The sequence below is a fragment of the Melitaea cinxia genome, chromosome Z, assembly GCF_905220565.1.
Source record: "Melitaea cinxia chromosome Z, ilMelCinx1.1, whole genome shotgun sequence".
Lineage (NCBI taxonomy): Eukaryota > Metazoa > Arthropoda > Insecta > Lepidoptera > Nymphalidae > Melitaea > Melitaea cinxia.
In genome coordinates, this window is record NC_059424.1 from 13,559,355 (window position 1) to 13,581,263 (window position 21,909).

The window sequence follows — 21,909 nt, forward strand, 5'->3', positions numbered from 1 at the left end:
CTACATAAACAGACGCTTAAGCGTATTGATAATCTTGCTTTTTATTTAGTTTTTAATTATTGTCGGCATAAGTTGAGCGCCACTGTATTTATTATTTTATATCAAAATGTAATATTTCATGTCACAACAAATAATTATATCTTTGAATAAATTAGGCTTATTAAATAACTAAGATTCCGGATTCGATGTCGGGTTCAGCGAGTTCGAAAAGTCTCAAGTCGATCATTGTTCGTGGGATCATTAAAATACCTCTATGCGTATTAAGTTGATAGCCTCAAGATATCGGCTACCTTAAGATATTGACACAATATTCGAAGATTTATCTCGGCGCGCGTAGGGTCACACGTAACAGTCACAGAAATCGCGCGCTATGCCATCTTGTTAAAATATCTTTACTAGATTTATAACGGAGTGTCAACATTTTAATGAATTCTTTGGCTACTGTTGCGAAAAAAAAAAACAATCGGCAGCCAGAGTTGATTCAATGAAATAGCGAATGTTGTATAAGTTACATACGACTCGACTTTAAAGGGGCTTATGATACGAATAATACTTGTTTCGATTGTACCAGTATAAATATAATTTATATTATAAAAATGAATCCCTGAAATGTATGTACGCCCATAACTTCCTAACAAAATAACTACACTAATTTGGTAATTATTTTTTTGTTCGTTAATGTGAGGATAAGGTTTTATAAAAAAATATATAAAGAATGATTACATAAAGTCGGGTCAACTAGATACTATAATATCAGATAGATACTACAGCCTTTATCATATAATAAATATATAACATATATAATAAATATATAACATATGCCTCCATTTTGAAGAAGGATTGGAGCTATAAATTTTACTCATTCTTTTGTACAAATTGTTTAATTTACAAATGGAAAATACAATAAAACATCAAAATTATTTTTAATTTCAATATATTACTCTTAAAGCATAAATAGGTTTATACACGTACGATATTAGGTACCTATCACTTAATATACAATTACAAAATAGGTGGCGCATATATATTTTACACATGTTACAAGTATAACTTTGTAGCGGTTGCAATGACACTATTCATGTACATTCAAAACTTAAACTTTCAACCTATTGTAGATAGTGTCACTAATATATAGTACCATTTTATACATATATTTAAATTAAAACTCAGTCATAAAATAGTAAACGACTGCTTCAAGTAGTTTCTATTCTAAACTTACTAAGAAAGTTAAGATAAATTTATCATTTATAAGTTTATCTCGTACATTTTTAAATAAATTGATATTACTATTATAGCCCATTTTTTCTTTAGTTTTGAATATTCTATGAAAAAATACATGAAGTAATAAATAAAAATAAATTGTAACGTTCAAAATATAACATTTTTTATAAACTAGACACTGCAATTCAGTGCTTAATTAACGTAAAGAAACAAAATAAATAATTTATTTACTAAACTACATCTAACAAATTATTAACATAATAGTAAAAAAATATGACGTTTATTGATATTTAAGTAGGTTTTGTCGATTGAGAACGACGATTAAGTACTTTGTTTACGCTAAAACACAATTAGGCCCGATATACATACAAAATAAATTTATTGCAAAGAAATGGAAGGATTTCACACTTCTTCACACTTCAATTGCTTACACAACTATAGTTACTTTTAAATGATGGTAATAAAGCCGCTACGTAGCTATTTATCTGTGAATTGTTTTACAAGTTCAAGTTCGCTTGAATATGGTGTATATCGCAAAATAATACTGCGAAAGATTTCGAAGAATACATATAATCGTAATTTACACATCTTTAGGTTAGTTTCACACTTTATATGACACTTGTGGAATAGAAATACCGGAGAAATGATAATACGTTACCAAAACTGCATATCGACTGTGTCTCAAGCTGCAATTGTAAGTACTTATGTAGCTTCTTCTGCCTACACTTAGCAGTAGAGTTATTGATTTATTAATAAAATAGGTACACGTTTTGAAATGAGATAATTTAATAATAAATTATATGATTTATGTTTAATTATATATTTACTATACATTTTATAGACACAACTAGCTAAAAATAAGTTCTAAATAGAATGATTAAACACACGTAGAAAAAGTTTAGGTACATACCAGTTTTAAGTAGAACTGTGTATTTATAAGATTATTCAAACTATAAAAGCTAATCTTTGACTAGTATCACTTATAAAAATCATGACAGGTATACGAAGGTAAAATATTATTATAATAATAAATGGAATTCATTCAAGCATCCAGAACAAAGAATAAAAAGTATGATTTTGAAACGGTTTTTATTCTATAACCACATTTGTAAAAGTGCCTGTCATATTGTCTTAAATGACACAAGAGTATGTTTTGATATACTATAAAAAGTGTACAGTTAATTTTTATACATGCCTAAAGCTTAACAGAATTTTAACGATGGATTATATTCATTAGTCTATTTCAATTGATATAAAAGAAAACTGTCTTATAATATAAAAAATTTAAAAAAAATGAAATAATAACCGAACTAATTTAGAGCTTACAATGTTTTATAATTTTTATAAAAAATTTAAAAAAAAAAGTCGAGCTGGCGAATAAAAACAAGTTACCACAATAATTCTAGTTAAAGTTCCCAAAAGTAGCGAAAAACCTTGTAAACTCTACCTATAAGATATATTTTTATTTCTTATCGGAATGTGAATTTAGGACTCGTACAACTTTAATTTTACAATTGAATCGCCTCTTTAATAAGTATGTAGCTGATGGAAGAGCATGAAAACAATCCAATTTTATAACTAAAATACAAAAAATATCTATGTTACTGTTTTGGTATCCAGCACCATGATTATTTTACAAAGAAAATCCAATCACGGTAGTTACAGTTTTATTTTATCCGTTGTTTGTCAATACATATCATTAAAGCTCAAGGGATGAGGCGTGTGAACCCTGATGTCCTCCATGGGCTGTAAAGCATCAGACATAATGAGGGCGCCTGGAACGTTCGGCGGAGGAACGGCAGTACTCACGAGACTTCCGTTCGAAGTGTGGGCAGGGTTACCATTCGGCGTCATGGGACCGTGTTGGTTCGATTCCTGTCTCATCATGTTACGACGCCATTTCGCTCGAGCATTTTGAAACCATACCTGATTTAGAAAAAAAAAAATACTATTACCATACCGACAATTGTTAAATAGCGTTTAGAATTATTATTTAAACAAAAATCCCAAACTAAACTGATTAATAATAATTATGTATCAAGAAAAATAGAAGAAAAATAATTATTTGAAGTTATTAAGAGAGTTAACAGGCATATTTCACGAAATTAAGTTCAAAATCTATCAAAATTGATTAATAAGATATTAAGTTAATTATTAACAATTGAAATGTAACAAAATAATGAAAGATTATAGAATATATATTATCTTATTATATATATAGACTTTACCTGACCGTACATGTAGACTGTATACAGCCATATATGCATTTAGTAAAAAGCGGTTATTTTAGTATTTACTAACAGATAATCCAATTCGATTTATTTGTATAAATAGTCACAAATAATAGGTCTTTTACCTATGAAGTTGTCGTTTGTGATGAAATAATATTTTTCGACTGTCCCTACGTACAGTATCGAACTGACAATTTTCTATTTTTTTTTTTTTTTTATTGTATGAAAAAACTACTTTTTATGTATATTTTCAAAGAAAAAAGAGAAAATGCTATAAAATCATATTTTTCATGAGCTTATACTCAATATCGATACTTAACAAATAATTCAGCGTAAAAAAATATAAAGTGCCTTTTTTCAATTTGGATATTATACGTAGGGACAGTCGATTTATATACTTTTTTGTTTTTATTATTTAAAGTAATTACCCATGGAATCAAAGCATTTTTACCAACGTAGTTATAACTTATTTATGGCTTTGTTGATAAACTCTACTAGACGGGAGGCAACAAACTCTTCAACAGCATTTTGTACTGCCTCTCGGGTATTGATTTTTTTTCCCGCCAAGACGTTATCCAAATTCTGGAAAAAGTGGAAGTCTAAAGGGGCAAGATCTGGTGAGCACGGTGGATGACGGTGAACTTTCAACCCCAGCTCTTGTAACTCTGATACCGTCTGCTGTGCAGTATGAGGTCGCGCGTTGTCGTGCAGGAGCAGCAACATTTACCATCACTTTCTTAGGGGTCATTTTTCGTTTAGGGCATTGTTTAGGTACTGAAACAGGATCTAACCAACTAGCTGAGCGCTTGCGATTGTCGAATAGAATCCATTTTTTGAACAAGTAACAATGCGATTCACTATGCCTTCGTTTGTGTGTCTGTTGAGCAGTGTAAGGCACGTCTCGTGCTCTTTACTTTGCCAATTTGACGCAAATGGACCAATATTGCCTCCTAATTAGCCTCTAAAATCGCCTTTAATTCATCATTGTCAACCACAACATTTTCGGCTGACCACGTGGTTCATTTCTTAGGTCAAAATTTCCGGAACGAAAGCGAGCAAACCAATAACGAGTGGTACGATCGTTAGTAGTGTTCGCACCGTAAACGTCGTGGATGTTGCATGCCGCTTCCGCCGCTTGGCTACCACAACGGAACTCATACTCCATAATCACTCGAATTTTTAACATATCAATACAAATGCGATGTAAACAGAACGCTAACCATTAAACAAATGACTAATTATAAAAAAAGGATTCTATATTTTTAAAATAAAAATAATTTGAAATTCGAATTTTAGGCGATTTTTTTTTGTTTTGTTTTGAAATAGCCAGTACGAAGAAACGCCAATTTCATAGGTAAAGACTTAATATTATAACACGACAAATTAACAAATATAATACCGAGAGTAAGTGTCATTATTACAAAGAGGTACATAATTAGTATACTAACTTGTAAAACCCTCTTAGATAGTCCGGTTTTATGCGCGAGTTGCTTGAGATCCTTAGCGTCGGGGTTTTGATTTATAGCAAAATATGACTTCATTGTTCTTAGTTGGTGGTGTTTGAAGCTAGTACGCATGCGCTTAGTTCGTTGAGTGTGACTCGAGACGCTTCCCGGCGACGCCACCGATGAGTCGTAAGCTAGGGACTCCATTGAGGACGATAAATCACCTCGATGGAGTATTTCTGAAAAAGAAAACTCATATTAATACCTAATAATATAAAAAATAAAATTTTTAGTATAATACAAACGACACTCGTATATAAATATATTAGCGACCCGCCCCAGCTTCGCACAGTTGCAAAAACTATCAGTGTTCCTCTACTATGTTATGCATGTATTATACATATAAACCTACTTCTGGAATTACTCTATTTACTAAAGAAAACCGCATAAAATTCCGTTGCGCAGTTTTAAAGATTTAAACATATAAAGGCGGGAAGCGACTTTGTTTTATGCTATGTAATGATATATATGCGATTTAGTTCCATATTACTACGCCGAATTAATAAATCTTATACTATTAAACAAGCAATTCTTGTATATATATATATATATATATATATATATATATATATATATATATATATAATCTGAATCTCGGAAACGGCTCCAACGATTTTCATGAAATTAAGTATGCAGGGATTTCAGCAATGAAGAAATGGCTATAATATTGTTAGAATACGAAAGTAAATTTTGCACTTGTGAATAAAACTGTAATAGCTTAGGTGGGAAATCGGTCGGTCGCGATCGACCGACAAGACCACGGTTCAAATCCTCATGTTTCCTGATCGATTACTATTTTTTCTCTTTTTTTTCTAATCGCACTCGTTATTTTTTATTTAAATAGCCAGTTCATATTTTTTATTATTACGTAGGTAAAATCGAAAAGTATTATTTATATTTTATCAATATGTATTGATATAATATAAATAATATTTATCGATTTACTAAAAATACCGAGCTAAGCTCGGTCACACAGGTACTTCTTTTTATGTGTTCATTACTGTCAAGACAAGGTTCTGTATAAAGAAAAAAGTGAAAAAGTATCGTAATATTAACGAAAAATATAGCAGTACTACAGTTCACCGTCATTGCTAGTCTGATAATAATATATACTAGTGGTCTAAATTCGACAATAATTAATTTAAATTATAAATTTGAACATTAGTAAGGTCAAATGAGGTAGAGCACAGCAGGAAATTTCCTGCTCTAAATATGAAGTAGCCCGACTGGTGTAGTACATCGACCTTACAGAAGATCACAGATAAATCATACTGTTAGTAAAATGTGTACAAATAAAAACTAAGTCAGGCACAAACATAGGCAAGAACAATGTACAAATGAAATAATAGATTAACAAGAATATAATTAAGCTAAATTAAAGACCACAATTTGGTAAAACAAACCAGCCAAGTAATGTAGACTGCTGATTGGCAAAATTAGATTACAAACAAGCATTATAGAATAGTTAAAAGATACAGATGATAGTATGGCATCATTAATAGAAGGAAGTCATCCTGAGCATGAGAGAAGACGAATGAAAGGAATAAGTGTAAAAGAGGAAAGTATTACAAACAAATAACTGATAGCAGGCATGAAAGAGACCAAAGCAAACACAGACTCCGACCTCTATATCGGGGGTATAGAAATAAAAAAATAAAAAAAAAACGACCAAAAACCCGTACGCTTGTTTGCTGACCTAATATTGTAAAATAATTGTGTTTGCTCGCAAACGAAAAAAAAAACCGACTTCAATTACATCGACGAGTAAGTAAACTAAGTAATATAAGTTGTATTCAACGTAGATCGACGAAAATATAGTCAAGTAACTACGCGTTATCAAAGATTAGTCAAAAAGTAGTTATTAGATCTTAATAAAATTTATATGTGACCACATGACAAACATCAGCTTTCGATTAAATTAAAAATTATTAAAATCGGTACACCCAGTAAAAAGTTATTGCGGATTTTCAAGAAGTTCCCTCGATTTCTCTAGTTTTCCATCATCAGATCCTGGTTTCCTTATCATGGTACTAAACTTGGGATATCTCCTTTCCAACAAAAAAAGAATTATCAAAATCGGTACATCCAGTACAAAGTTATGCGGTATAATACAACGTAGGTCGACCAAAAAAGCGTCAAGTAAAAACGCATTATTAGATTAACTCGAAAAGTAGTTGTTAGATCTCAAATAAATTTAAATGGGACCAATTGACACACACCACCTTTCGATTAAAAAAAAATTGTCGAAATCGGTCCACACGGTCAAAAGTTCTGATGTAACATACATAAAAAAAAAAAAAATACAGTCGAATTGAGAACCTCCTCCTTTTTTGGAAGTGGGTTAAAAAGGGTTCTGTTGTCAAATCTTATATACTACTTTGCTTCTTATAATAATAAACAAAATAGTATATATGCGTGTGTGTGTCAAATACATGGTACGAGTAGTGTGTGTAATGTTTTATTACTGATTTAATGTGTTTTTTATGCATAACTAAAAAATAAAATATTAACATTCTGCTTTCCTTCCTCCGTCCGTGCAATTTTCGTAAAAAGGGGGTACAAAGTTTACGCTTCTCGTATTAATAAATAGATATTGATTTAATTTCAGAGAGATTTACAACCTCAAATATGTACGTAGCGTTCATTTCGTTATTACAATTAAGCGTTAATGCCTAGTATCATGTGCACTTCATTACGCTAAAATATATTTCAAAATACACACGTATTTTAATATTAATTTATGTTACGAGCTTAAATTGCAAGTACTAGTTCCTGAAGTACATAGTGTGGTTTGTAAAAGAAAAATGTCTCGTCACATGTCGTTCTTCATCACCAATACACGTAATAAAAATGTATCGGATCGCCACTGCCTGTACATGAAATAAAATATGAGATCAAATATTATTGGAACCTTTATCAACGCAAAAAGCGTCCATAACAATGATTATAGAATTTTTGTCTATATGTCTGTATTCTCTATATATCTGTGCGTTTGTGCACGCTAATATCAGAAACGGCATATCCGATTTAGATGTCGTTTTCACTAAAATATTGTGGTAAGCTTCACTTAATATTTAGTGTTTATTTCATGTCAATCGTTTTATAAATAAAAAAGTCATGCCAATTGAAAGAATCACATTGAATATGTAAATATCCAACGACGTTGTTTATAATCCAAAATAAACCAAAAGATATATCAAAAAAATGTTGTCCAAAATCACTATTCCACGCAAACGAAGTCGTGGGCACAGCTAGTCTATAATAAATAAAGGATATCCGATTATATTTTATCGAAAGCTTGCATAATCAGTTCGAACGAAGTAGTCTCTTTTACAACTTTTTGAGGTGAATTGTTCAAAGTTCTACCTTGAACAGAAATGTTTTCTATCATCTTAGAATGCAAGTCAAGAATAAATACGTTACCTATTTTCTTTTTGTATTATTCCTATATTACACCTATATATCGAATAGTATAGTATAAATTGTTTATATGTTTTATAATACTTTATAGTATGTACTGAAATAATGTGCAAAATTGTTAAATAAATAAAAGATACCACAAGTAGATATGGAACTGTGTACCAAAAAAGAAAGAAATATATATTTCTAGACTTCAGAATAAAATAGTCTTGTAGTGATAATTTCTACAAACGATACCAATACTAATTCAAAGTTAGAAAAATAAAAGCAAAGAAATCTTCAATAGAACTTATCTCCGGTAGTCTAAGCCACATCCTACAGTTTTTTTACAGTTGGTGACAGGGATAACACGGCCTGATGCTGCATCTGATTACAGATCCGGTTGCGGTCGACGCAAATTGCAACGATTCTTACTTTTTTTTACAATATCTAGCACTCAAAATGTTGTTTTAAATTTGTTTGAAAATAATTACGTTTATTTCAGGAGGAATAACATTTTAAACAAATAACGCAGCGGTGACAGTACGTTTTTTTGACGGCCTTTGCGCTGACGGTTGCGTTTTCGATTCCCGTTCGTTTCCTGTATTTTTATTGTTTTTACATGTTGTTTCGAATCCCAATCTAAAGGTTACAATGGTGAGTATGATGCGAGTGCGTGCATAAAATTATATTTCATATTCATTTATTTTACTCGTACTTTTGATTAAGTTTTAAAGGCATTAGGTAATGAACACACACCACTTTCTCCTCTATTAAAAAAAATATAATAATTGTGCTCAATATCTACATCGTAACTACTTGTCATTAATAATTTATATTGTGTGTGTACGTAGAAGTGTTACTTCGCCAAAATAACACTTCAAAAAACTTTTTAGTCAAAAAATACTGCTAAATAATACTGTTTTTAAGTAGTATTGTGTTCTTCCGGTGAGTAAGGTAGCCAGAGGTCCTGGGGAGGGCAAGGGGCCGGCAACGCGCTTGCAATGCTCCTAGCATTGCAGGCGTATAAATTACTAATTACATAAACTTATTTCACTAATATTACAGTTTTTAATCTACCTAGATCTTCAGGAAAAAAAGGATTACTTTACGGGTTCCTACATACAAAATCACTGTATCTATCTATTTTTATTTCATAGAAAAAAAATTTAATATCCTCTCTTTTATTTTTTATTCGCGTGTTTAGCTAGTAAATATAAATACGGTATTTATGTAACAAAATTAAATGGTAATTAAATCACAAATTGACGCAAAAATTTTGTGTAAAAATTGTTTATCCTTTTATACATGTTTATTATTAACATTTCACTTTAATTGTTCTACGTTTTTTGGCTTAAGAAAAATAGTATTGGACGGTTATGCAGAAGTTTATTGCCGAGTATCTCGGATATTAAGACAAAGTAAAATTGAAAAAACTTAACGTGAAACGAACGTGATCCATAACACTTATTGAACCACCCATTTGAAGGAACGCAGTTAGAAGTCGAACACCGTATACATACCCTCAGTTTTTCCTGATACCTACTTTTTTGTTTACATAAAAAGTATTTAACAATAACACAACAGTTTCCTGTTACTTTTGTGCTTCAGTTTCAGAAAGTAATACCGAGTTTTATAAAAAAGCAAATTGGCGTACCATTATTCATTACATTATATAATAAAAAAACCCCAAATAGCTGTCGACTCTATAACACAACAGACTCATTTCATAAATGCCATAGATTCAAATATTATGATAATAAAAAAAATTAATGGGTATTCGACAGTTACATGCAGAGCCATCCAAGCAAACAACGTACAATGATATATATTATGTTAAGATAATGGAAAGTTTCGATCGATATGATAACGTTAAAGATGTCGGCTTAAAAACCCCATTGGCTTAATTAATAATTTATTAATTTCTCACCCCAAACACTTGGGTGGTTGTGGTTGCGCGCGTCGGTGCAGCCAAGCTAATTATTTATAATTAAATATTACAAAACTTGACTTTATTATTTTTACCACCCCATTTCAAAGACAACCTTTAAGAAATATTTCCGTTAAGTTTGTTCTCACATTTTTATATTTATCAGCAGGAGATCCTCGTTTTAAAGTTAACCACCTATCTTTATTATTTTCGATTTTATCTTGTTAAATAAACTTTTTTAACAATAAAAAACAAGAACTTTTAACGGTGCACACATAAGGGTAATTTATTTCATAATAAACAAATACTTAGCTTCTTAGTTTTTATTAACAATAAAAATAATATTATTCTCAATCGACACAAAATTCACTCAAAGTAATATTGAATTGATCACCTTATAAGTAATAAAGGTATTTTTGGTCATTAAAAAAGTCAACGTTAATACGGTAAAGAGAACTGACAACTCTGCTATCGCGACCAGTTGCTCTCACCATTAACTGACGAGATTTTATTGACAGAATTAACATGTTACCGACTTTACTTCAAATCGTTCTTTTTTCTCTCGAAAACCCAGTAATAAAGCATCGCAGTCGTAAAAGCTTCGATATTAACGATTGGTTATAAAAATAAAGGAGCTGTACGTAATACGTGTTTTATTCTATATACGTAAAAGCACCGAAGTATATGACACGAGTTAGTAAATAATATGCTCGTCATAAGAAATATTTAAATTTAAATTACTAATGTACTATTTATTAAGTATTATTAAATTGCTTCAAATATTATAGACAAATATCAATTAATTTTTACACATATTATGATATAATAATAGCATCAAAGTAACACTTGACCACATTAAATGTTTCTAATTAAAAGAAGAATCATTATATATAAAGGTAATTAATTAGCGGAATTTTAAAATAAGACTTGTCATTAATTGAACTAAGTAAGAAGAGATTAGCTCTGCAATAAAATTATAAAACATATGTAAATTTAATCTATTTAAAGTTGAAAACTTAATTACAGTCCGTTTTGTTGATTCAATAACTTTATTAGACCTTGCAAACACAATCCATTGGTTACACATTGCAGATATATTAAGCGTCGTAGTGTGTAATTTTTATCAAACACTATAAATACAAAACTTTCACGCAGCAACATTAAAAGAGTGCCACTGCCACAATAATTTCATTAAACCACAATTAAACAAATTACAATAGGTTTTAAAGTTTATTTACTAAGTGATGACTACATTTGTAACTGACAAAACTACACGTTATTAAGATTGACCTGAGATTGTGTGCACACGGGCTTTTATAAGCATCTGTTACGTGTTTTTTTAAATGTATTTTATTAAAAATGGATACGATTGAATAGTACGAAATGTAAACTTTTCTTACAATATTATTTCATTCCATTTCAAACAGTTTTATAAAGATCGACTCATTCATCACTTCAGCCAATCGCGATTCACTGCTGGACATAGGCCTTCACAAGTTCGCGCCAAAAATGGCGTGAACCCATGTGTGTTGCCCATAGTCACCACGCTCGGTAGGTGGATTGGTTGGTGGCTGGCTTTGTCGCACCGAAGACGCAATCATCGACTCATTAAGAAGAGTGAATTTAAAATTAATTTTTCTCTTATCAAATCTCATAAACAAACACAAAAAGTAAGCGTAATCATACTACGAATAAGATATCAGAGAAAACCCTTTTCGGTGCTTTTTGCCACCGTTGATAGTAAATCCATCGCTTGATCGGAATGCCGCTTATCTTACACAAACTATCTGACGACATCTGACCAATAAAGTTGTTAGTAGCCTGCGTTGAGTAATAAATAATTAGACGTAGGTGTTGGGTACAGACATCTTGTCCGACTGGCACTTTTCATAAATTTACCGAGTTTAATGTTTACGTAGAGATTGTTAAATAAGTGATTAGTAAAGAATTCATTGATTCAATTTGATAAATAATATGAATATTCATGAATGTTTTATTTTTATTAACTTGTATAATATACGACAATAATAATATAAAATTAATCGATTTTCAATAAATGAACTATTAATATCGTAAGCATCGATATTACTCTCTATCTACTTATAACAACGGAACCATTTTGAAGATATTATTTACTACAAAAATCTATCTCTTAAATATATACCAAAGTGCCAAAAAAAGAAACACTCACAAAGGGAAAAAATATAGCACGACTATTTTGTCTTGCAGTGGAGTTTCAAACGGAAGCAAATCACGTTCGAATACAACGTATTCCATAATAATTAACATTAATATACAGCTAAAGTACAGAAATTGATAAAAGTTATAAACGATAATAGCACCGTCCGTAAGCGCTAATCTTAAATCAAAAATAAATTTCCGGGAGGTTAAACGCCGCCTTTTTCGACAGGTGATAGTTTTCGAACATTTAGGGCAACGTATAAACGATTCACATTTGACGTATATTTTAAACGATGCCCTTGTTTACTATTCTAATTTTGTTTTTATTGTGAGGATTGTTTTGGCGGCTTTTTAACTTGACCATTAATTTTTAATTAACGTTTTGAACGATAGTATTACCATGATTAATGCGTTTGGAGTCGAATGTAATGTCAGAATATATATTTGCTTAATGTTTTAAAGGCGCTTCGTAAGTTTTTATTTTAACCATAATTTAAAATGAGGATTTATATTTAAAAAGTGTGGTGTCTATGTAAATGTGAAACAGAAAGACGTTGCGATACGGTTATATTATATTACTGATTTAATTATTTATCCAAAATTAAATTTTATGTCACATATCTAACATAATATTACGTGATAACAACACTTAAAAAACATTTTCATTGAATATTTATGAGTATTGAGAATTAAGAATAAATTACTTGCCAATATGTTCATTTACGATTAAGCATATTTAGTTTATCGGTATCCAAAATCTCGAAGTAAGCGCTTCGAACGAACACATTATATTGCTTATTTATGTTTTCCATTACAAAAAAAAACTCTAGCATTGACATTACTAAGCGCGGCTTGACTCAATCTACGATAACTCGAAGAGTTGAAACGATACCCAAAAATCGAATTTATTGATAAATTATTAAAATTCAAATTTCTTTACGTTTTTCTTTTAACGCATGCTCAGTTTTGTTCACGATTGGGTTTTAGATAAGCAACAGAACGTCGCTCCACGCGATGCCAGTCTTTTTTTACTTTAATTAAATGAAATTTATTAATTAAAAATTTAATTTTCTACGTTAAACAGTTTGTCGGATATGTGCGTCGTGTCAACGTTAAACATTATATTATAGATAATACTATGTCTGAGCTTTATGTGACTACAATATAGGAAAAAAATAACATTAATATAAAAGTAAGCACTTAATTTATATCATAATCTTTTTGTATTTATTAACTTTTATTTTACTGATTCAATTTAATATAGTAACTTTAAATTAATAACTAATATAAGACAAATAAAAAAGTAAAAAAGTTGTTACAGATATACAAAACTCACCAAACGGTATTGGTAAGTTAATTGGAAGACAAAAACTAACGATTGCCTTTTTATATCTACAGTCGAGATTAGTGTAGAACCGAAGCTGGAGTGAGTGACTTTTCAATGATCAATATTCCGAATATCGATAAGGCACGTAACATTTTCAAGAGTCCTTAGTTCCCATTATCGATGTCACGCGCGCGTCTCTAGTGGTATCTACTGTTTGCAAACATGGCGAATTACTCGGCGGGAAAACACTAATTGATAACCAGTAGTTAGAATTCCGAATTTATCGTGTAATCTTATCAGATGTAATAATTAGTAAAATTACTACGTTTCTTTAATTTATTTTATCGCTAAATATAAAATTTAATGATTTATGTATAAGTCATTAAAAAAGTAAGAGCTATTAGTTATGACACTGATATAAAAATAAAACTCCTAAACAACCTAACCACAGTGTTAAACCAGTATTGGAAAGTTCAGCCGTTATTCACAAGTTCGTACGTAATAACTTTAAAATATAAAATCGTACTACAAAATATTTCTACAACGCGCGGAAGTTGCGATGTGAAAAGTTTGACGCCTATTTTATTACGAGCGAACTTTGTAACCGCAGTAAATATAACTATCGATACGCCTAAACTTTGTGTGCTCCGCGAGAAAAATAACGAAGTGTCATTCTGTGGTCCATTCAGACTAGCGCCACGATTAATCGGGTCGAGGAGTCACACAACCTGAATTCACCTCAATGAGTCCCTTACATTTCGACGCCATAAAGAATAATCCAGACGGCCGAGCTCGACTAGGGGTCCACTGTATCCAACGACGTTTTTCCTACTCCAACTTACGAAGCTACCGTGTGCGAAAAGGAGACAAAAACAGTTTTAAGAGCGCGTCGTCTATTCATTAGTTGTGATTACGGCCGAGCCGGGATGAATTGACATCTGGGACGCCCGCGCGGAGAACCCGTCCTCGTGCTTTCCTTCTGAGGTTTTTGCTAAATTATAAGCGAGTGTCGTATTCTATAAAATATGCAACTTATCCCGTATGTCCCCTAAAGTCTCAATGCCAAAGTTCTTCATTGTAGAAAATAGTTTGCAAAATACATGGGAGAGCCCATATTATTTTGCGTTACGTAAAGCAGACTGTATAAATCGCTAGCGGAACATCACAGGGAAATAATTCAAAGGGAAGCGGGTGGGGCGGCATTCTTTTTCGATAAAGCGAAGTGAGGGAAAGTAAATGGACTTTTGACAAGCGCTTTCCAAGTCGGACGAGAAAAATAATTAAGAGGCTGACATTTTTAATTACATTGACAACCTTACATCAGTTTAATCCAATTCGCCTTGAAAAGTTAAATTCGCAATGCGGCTTTCTAACGATTAAAGTAAATAATATTGCGATTGGCTTACCTAATGCTGTACTAGCCATCCGCATGGTCTGGACCTGCAAGTCTTCTGGGGAGCCCTGTGGTAGTTTCCTCTTCCTCGGACGCCCTTTCTGACTCGGCCCTCCAGTGTAGAATTGATTGGGCGAACCGCCCTCACTGTGCATATCTTGACACCTGATAGTAAAATTATAGCACGTGTACTTTTGTAACGCATAAAATTAGCTGTTAGTTAATCATATACTATTATAATTAATTTACAAAAAAAAAGAAACGCTCAAGTATTTTTGTTATTTTATTTTTAGTTATTTTACTACCCGAAGCTTTACTATAAATAATAAATTTTATTAATTAAAGAAAAATTTATACTTATGAAATATATTTAAATTGTAAACTAATTAACGATCGAAGTTTAATGAATTTTGTTTATTTCGGTGAAAACAGATGGCGATGCATAATTACATTACTTAATGATCATTATCACATGTCATTATAAGTCCGACCTTGTGGTCCTGTATACGATAAAACTGTATGTTTCTAGTTATTATATTAATTTCACTTCTTTGACTAAACCTAAAACCAGACAACTCATCGTAACAAAAAAAAAACAGAACATTTATTAATATAAAACAAAACGCCTTTAAATTTAATTTAGCAATAAATAAAGTGATAATCTATATTCTATTATACTAACTGTGCCCGCGACTTTGTATGCGTGGAATTGAACAAATAAGTTATCGTGCATTTTGAGGAGTTATAAAACAAGTGTTTGCGCGCAAACGAAAAAAAAAACCGACTTCAATTACATCGACAAGTAATACAACGCAGATCGACGAAAAAATAGTCAAGCAACTACGAGTTATCAAAGATTACTCAAAAGGTAGTTATCAGATTTCGATAAAATTTATATGTGACCACATGATAAACATCAGCTTTCGATTAAATTAAAAATTATCAAAATCGGTATACCCAGTAAAAAGTTATTGCGAATTTTCGAGAGTTTCCCTCGATTTCTTTGGGATCCCATCATCAGATCGTGGTTTCCTTATCACGGTACCAAACTAGGGATATCTCCTTTCCAACAAAAAAAGAATTATCAAAATCGGTACATCCAGTAGAAAGTTATGTGGTATAATACAACGTAGGTCGACGAAAAAAGCGTCAAGTAAAAACGCATTATTGAATATAACTCGAAAAGTAGTTGTTAGATCTCAAATAAATTTAAATGGGACCAATTGGCACACACTACCTTTCGATTAAAACAAAATTTGTCGAAATCGGTCTACCCGGTCAAAAGTTCTGATGTAACATACATAAAAAAAAAAAAAAAAAAAAAATACAGTCGAATTGAGAACCTCCTCCTTTTTTGGAAGTCGGTTAATAAATAAATTTCTAAAATAAAAATAGCCTAAGTTACTCTTTATTACATCAGCTATCTGCTTGTGAAATTCCATGTGCATTTAGTAAAAAGCGGTAGTGTAGAAAGGAGTAACTTGGGCTACTTTTATTTTAGAAATTTGTTCATTTTTATAACTCTGCGAACTGAACAATAACTTTTTTGGTAAATTCCACGCGGACGAAGTCGCAGACACAGCTAGTTTTTAATAAAATAGGTGATCTCAACGTGATCTCACATACAAAATATTTATTTTACAATTTTATGTACATCGATGCTGAAAACTGAAAAAAAAACTAAATATTGAAAGATAACTGTAGTGGGTACTTACTATTACCACAATTACTTAGCTACTGACTATACTGCCGAGAATGCCAGTAGCATTTCCTGCTTGATCTTAATACTAATTAAACACAAATTGTGATGAATGAACATACATATAATAATATGGTAGGAAAGTCAAAACTGTACATTGAATATTTTTTTTAAAGAATACTTGGGGTGTGATCTACAATCGATACCGAAGCCAAAAATATGGTTTTTAGAATTTATGTCTATTTTTCTGTTTGTCTGTGTGTATGTCCGAGATAAACTCAAAAAGTACTGCGTGGATTTACTTCAAATTTGGCACGAATATTATTAGGAAGTCGGGTCAAGATATAGGCTACATATTATCACGCTATCACCTTACGGGGAACGAGCAGTGAACTTTTATTTCTTCAACGCATTCTGTAACAACGCGTAATCTAACGACGCATATTTGAATGTTGTTGTTATTATGTTAATAATAACCATGCTATAAGCTAGCTTCACACTATAAATAAAGACATTCTGTAGTATATTTAGTATCAGAGTTGCACCCGTGCGAAGCCGGGGCGGGTCGCTAGTTTTAAATAAAGCTTTGTTTGTGTGTAATTGATAAACTTTGAAAATACATATTTCCTAAGTTCTTATTCATACCTACCATACTGTACTACCGTATGTACATTCATAAACCACCGACGGTGGTGTCTTCGATTCAACCCTCAAAAACGTGTTACGAAAAGTGTGATTGGGTGAGGCCAATGGAAATTGAGAGGGAGATATAAGTTAGTAAAAGATAGAAAGAAAGAAGCGTTTCGTAAGTTTTACTTCAGTCATGTGGTCTAGAGAACACTCTTTTTTTTGTATTTTAGCAAATATTTATTTCTAGTCTGGGTATTTTCGTAAGTAAATCTATGAGTCTTGATTCCTATCACAAACGTCTGATAACGATCGTCACTCTTAATAGGGAAGTAATATGTTAAAAACATGGACCGTTGTTGCAGATTATACACTAAACCATCCCTCTTTAATCGTTACATGGAAGCTGGACGTTTAGTGGATTTTTCAGTTAATTTTAACCCTAAACACGGATGGAATAGAGAAGGATTTCTAATACAATATAATTTACTATCAATTGTGGTGCCTATCGCTGTGTGCGGAATAAGAAAGGATTTAGCATGTGTGCCTATTAAGACTAACAAAATTGATTCTACGTTTTATTACTAAACTCGTACCGCTAATTAAATGTTATTTTATTTATTCGAGGTATTTTTAAAATAGTAATCGCCGTGAAGTTTCCGTGTAATATTACCATAACTCGCTTTTAGTCATAATATCTTCACGGCGATGATCTAAATTTTTGGATATAAATAAAAGATACTATTGAAATTGCTATTAAAGGATTTATTTTAAATACTTGTCTTATAACTGTTATAACTTTCAACGTGTTGGAAAGAGTTTTATGTAGCTTGGTAAAGGTAATATCAACGCTAGCCATTGTATTGAAAACCTAAGTATTTAAATTGAATCAAATTAGACTTATCGAGGAACTTAGAACGTCTCTATTATTTTATTTTATTTTATTTATTTTGATTTATTTGGATAACAGACAGTGTACAGAGACTTAGTTTAAAGCTAATTACATAAAAAATAAAATAAAAATACACCATTTAAAAGTTTTCACATCCGGTTGCTACATAAAAAGCTAGAGCTTGTACAGTACCTAAGTAATGGCTAATATGAAACAATTGCACAACGTTCAATCAAACATATTTACAAGTTATATAAAATTACGTTAATCCATTATGAGTGACTATTTAGAGGAGGGATGAGAAGAGAAGATTAGACGTAGAGAGTGAGATATATTACCTGTAAATATTATTAACTTCTTCTTCGCAATAATCGTCCATGCAGGCGCTGTCGTAATGCGGCCTGCAGTATATAAGACCGTTCCTCATACCGAAAACGTCACCCTTGGACAGTAAGGTGCCACAGGTGACACAAGTGAAGCAAGTGAGGTGGAAGACCATGTCACGTGCCCTCATCACTAGCTCATTCGCCGTGATACCATTACCGCATCGCGCGCATCGCTTCACGCAGAATAGCCTGGAACAAATTCTGAATTTGTTCAGAGAGTTTTAAAGTTAGTTATAATTTAATTAAGATGCTCGTGCAATATAATTTTAGTTTTATTTTTATAAATCTTCTCTTTTGAAAATAATTTAGTGAATAATATCTTACGATATTATAGTATGTATTTTCGACTAATGGTTTTAAGTGTAGACAAATATCGAGCTATTTTTCAAAATATAAAACAATTTCCTATATTTTGGTTAAGACAATTATACCATATGCTAGCCATAATGGCTCTAACGAGCCACAAGGGGAAGGATGTTTGACAAATCATGTCAAGTCGCATTCTCAAATGTCAAAATTCGTATAACCCTCGTGTATTGGCGCTACACACCTCGTATTATTATTAATGAGAACCTATATTAATAAAACCAGAAGTTCGTATAAACTATTGTATATGTAATGTAATAAAAATAAAACAAAAACATAATATGAATATTCCCATGGGGCAAAAAAAAATTTTTTGCCTTACGAAAAGAAGAATGACAATAAACAAAAACTTATTTTCCTTCACAATAACACAAATAATGTTACTTAACAATAAAACTAAATTTGCTTACAGTTCCGGTCAATAACCACAACGACCAGTTTTAACATAAGCAATGGAAGAAGGTTGTAGGCATGTTGATACAGTAACACTAATAACCAAAACAGCCACAATAATAATCAAACAAGTCAAGTCAACAATTTCTAACAACCAATACCTAAACATCCAACCCATAGTAGAATGCTCAGCTCAAGTAAAACTTGCGCATATTGACGCACAAACAGATGCATAATGTATTTAGTCGGACAGGTGTGTGAACCGAGCAAGTGCGCTGGATCGTGAGTGACGTGGATACACCGCCCCCTTAATTGCAACACTTGACACCTGACAACTGTCTCTGGACACACTGTATTCTTCTGTGTTAGATCCTTCGTGGTCTTGACAATTCGAACTAACAAGTCAGCCATCGTCATTGACGTATTTAAAAAATATTACAATAAATTCGTTGATTAGATTGCGAGATGGATATTCTTAATATTACTAATGTGACGATTCCTACACTATGCGAATGGTAAGCGGTATGAAAATTGCAACCTATAACTACACAAACGATGACAAGACATTTTCAAACTATTTCTACTATTTAAAAACGTATCAGCTGAAAAAGATATAGCATTTAAATGTCAGCGCTTAGCCTCTTTGATTTCACAATCGCAAAAAATTCGCTTTAGCTAAATAAAATAACGCAAGCTTTCAAATTGCTAGTTTTTCTAACGAACCATTCCAGTGTTAGCACAAAAAGTAAAAAGGGACCGCCAACATTCTTTAATTGTTACAAAATTGTTGCTTTATTTTTTTATTGAATAATTTTAAAAATACGACAACAATTTTACTTTAAGCGCAATACTTCATAACTATTTTCTTACCTATAGTAGTCTTCTTTACAATAGATATTTCCGTCTCTCGAGAAACAGGTCAACTCACTATCCAAAGGCAGACGGCATTCACAGCAACGGAGGCAGGAGCCGTGCCATTGACGGTCGACCGCCAACAGGTAGTATCTGCTTTAACAAATAACCCTTATTAGGTAGTGCAAAATAGCCCATTATCAACTGGCTCTCTTCGTTGCTATTTCATAAATTTCTTATTAACATAATGATGTGCTATTGCAAGTCGCTTCGATGTCAGATTATAATCAAATGTATTTTCTTCTATTCTCTGTTTTTGAATAAAGCTTGTGTAACAATCTAGTTTAAGTATATTAAAATACACTATTGATAAGTGTTATAACGTTTGGATTGGTTACGAAATATACTAACTCCATTAATACTAATAATTATGATCAAGTTGAAAATATATAAGTGACTTTATACCAAATTGGAATCTCTATGAGTACCCACATGGACGAAGGGGAGACGTATAAAACTTATATATAACTATAAACATATTCCCCTTTTCATACTAACGTAAAGTTACGATGATATTTGCTTTCAATTATCATGTATTTTTTAAGGTGAATTCAAAACAAAACACTTAGATTGTTACGTAAACCGATGATTTATTTATTATTATAATTAAAATAGAGTTAATCTGGTGAGATTGTTATAAAAAATGTTTGTAAATAACAAAAACTATTTTAGTAATTCGTATTACTAAAACACTTAGGACTCAAGTAAACTCCTTGCAAGAATTCTTATTTGGGAGTCTTCGTAAATTTTTATCGCTATTACTAAAACACTTAGGACTCAAGTAAACTCCTTGTGAGAATTCTTATTCGGGAGTCTTCGTAAAGCAAAAAATAATTAGATTCTGATATAATTTTATTCTTTATAAACGTACCTACGCTACGCTTTCCTTCAAATGATGAAATTTGTAATATTCGCGAATATCGTACTCATATATCAATACAGTCTTGTGAATTATTCTTAAACAAATAAAATATGAAAAAGCACTTGTAGCTATTTTTAAAGTTTATTTTTGATACCTTTATACAGCAATAATTATGACAGATAAAACCGTATCGTAAAACGTCGACAATATACATAGTTCACCTGTCTTGTATCCTGCCTCCGCACCCCGCACACTCGTCTGGGGTAGCAGGTGACCCCTCCGAACTCTCTCTCTCCTTCAGCATCGTGTCGTTCTCCGTCCTGCTCTCCGGATTGGACTCTCTTTCTCAAATAACTAGGTTCATTTCCCCTTGGAGCGTCTCTTGGCCATTTAGAGCAGACATAGCTTTTGGTCTCTTTAATGTAATCGCTCTAAACCTGTTAAAATAATATTTTGACGTTATAAACATAATCGATAAGAAAAATATTCGCAAAAGTTTTTAATATTTGCTGTAGAATTGTTAATTTTTTTAATATGCATAAATTTTATAAGTTTTTAATTAATTAACAAAGCCTTGCTTGAAAC

The 21,909-nt window shown here is 31.6% G+C and overlaps 1 protein-coding gene across 1 annotated transcript; it reads right to left on the bottom strand.

Moving 5' to 3' along the window:
- Positions 1-2,891: 2,891 nt before the first annotated feature.
- On the bottom strand, positions 2,892-21,628 carry LOC123668718 (LIM/homeobox protein Lhx2-like). Its single transcript, XM_045602416.1, has 6 exons — positions 21,546-21,628; positions 20,421-20,555; positions 18,744-18,980; positions 15,201-15,352; positions 4,901-5,136; positions 2,892-3,147 (listed from the first exon to the last, which is right to left on the bottom strand). Exons 1-6 carry the CDS (start codon positions 21,626-21,628, stop codon positions 2,908-2,910), a joined length of 1,083 nt encoding a protein of 360 aa, XP_045458372.1. The 3' UTR covers positions 2,892-2,907.
- Positions 21,629-21,909: the final 281 nt, after the last annotated feature.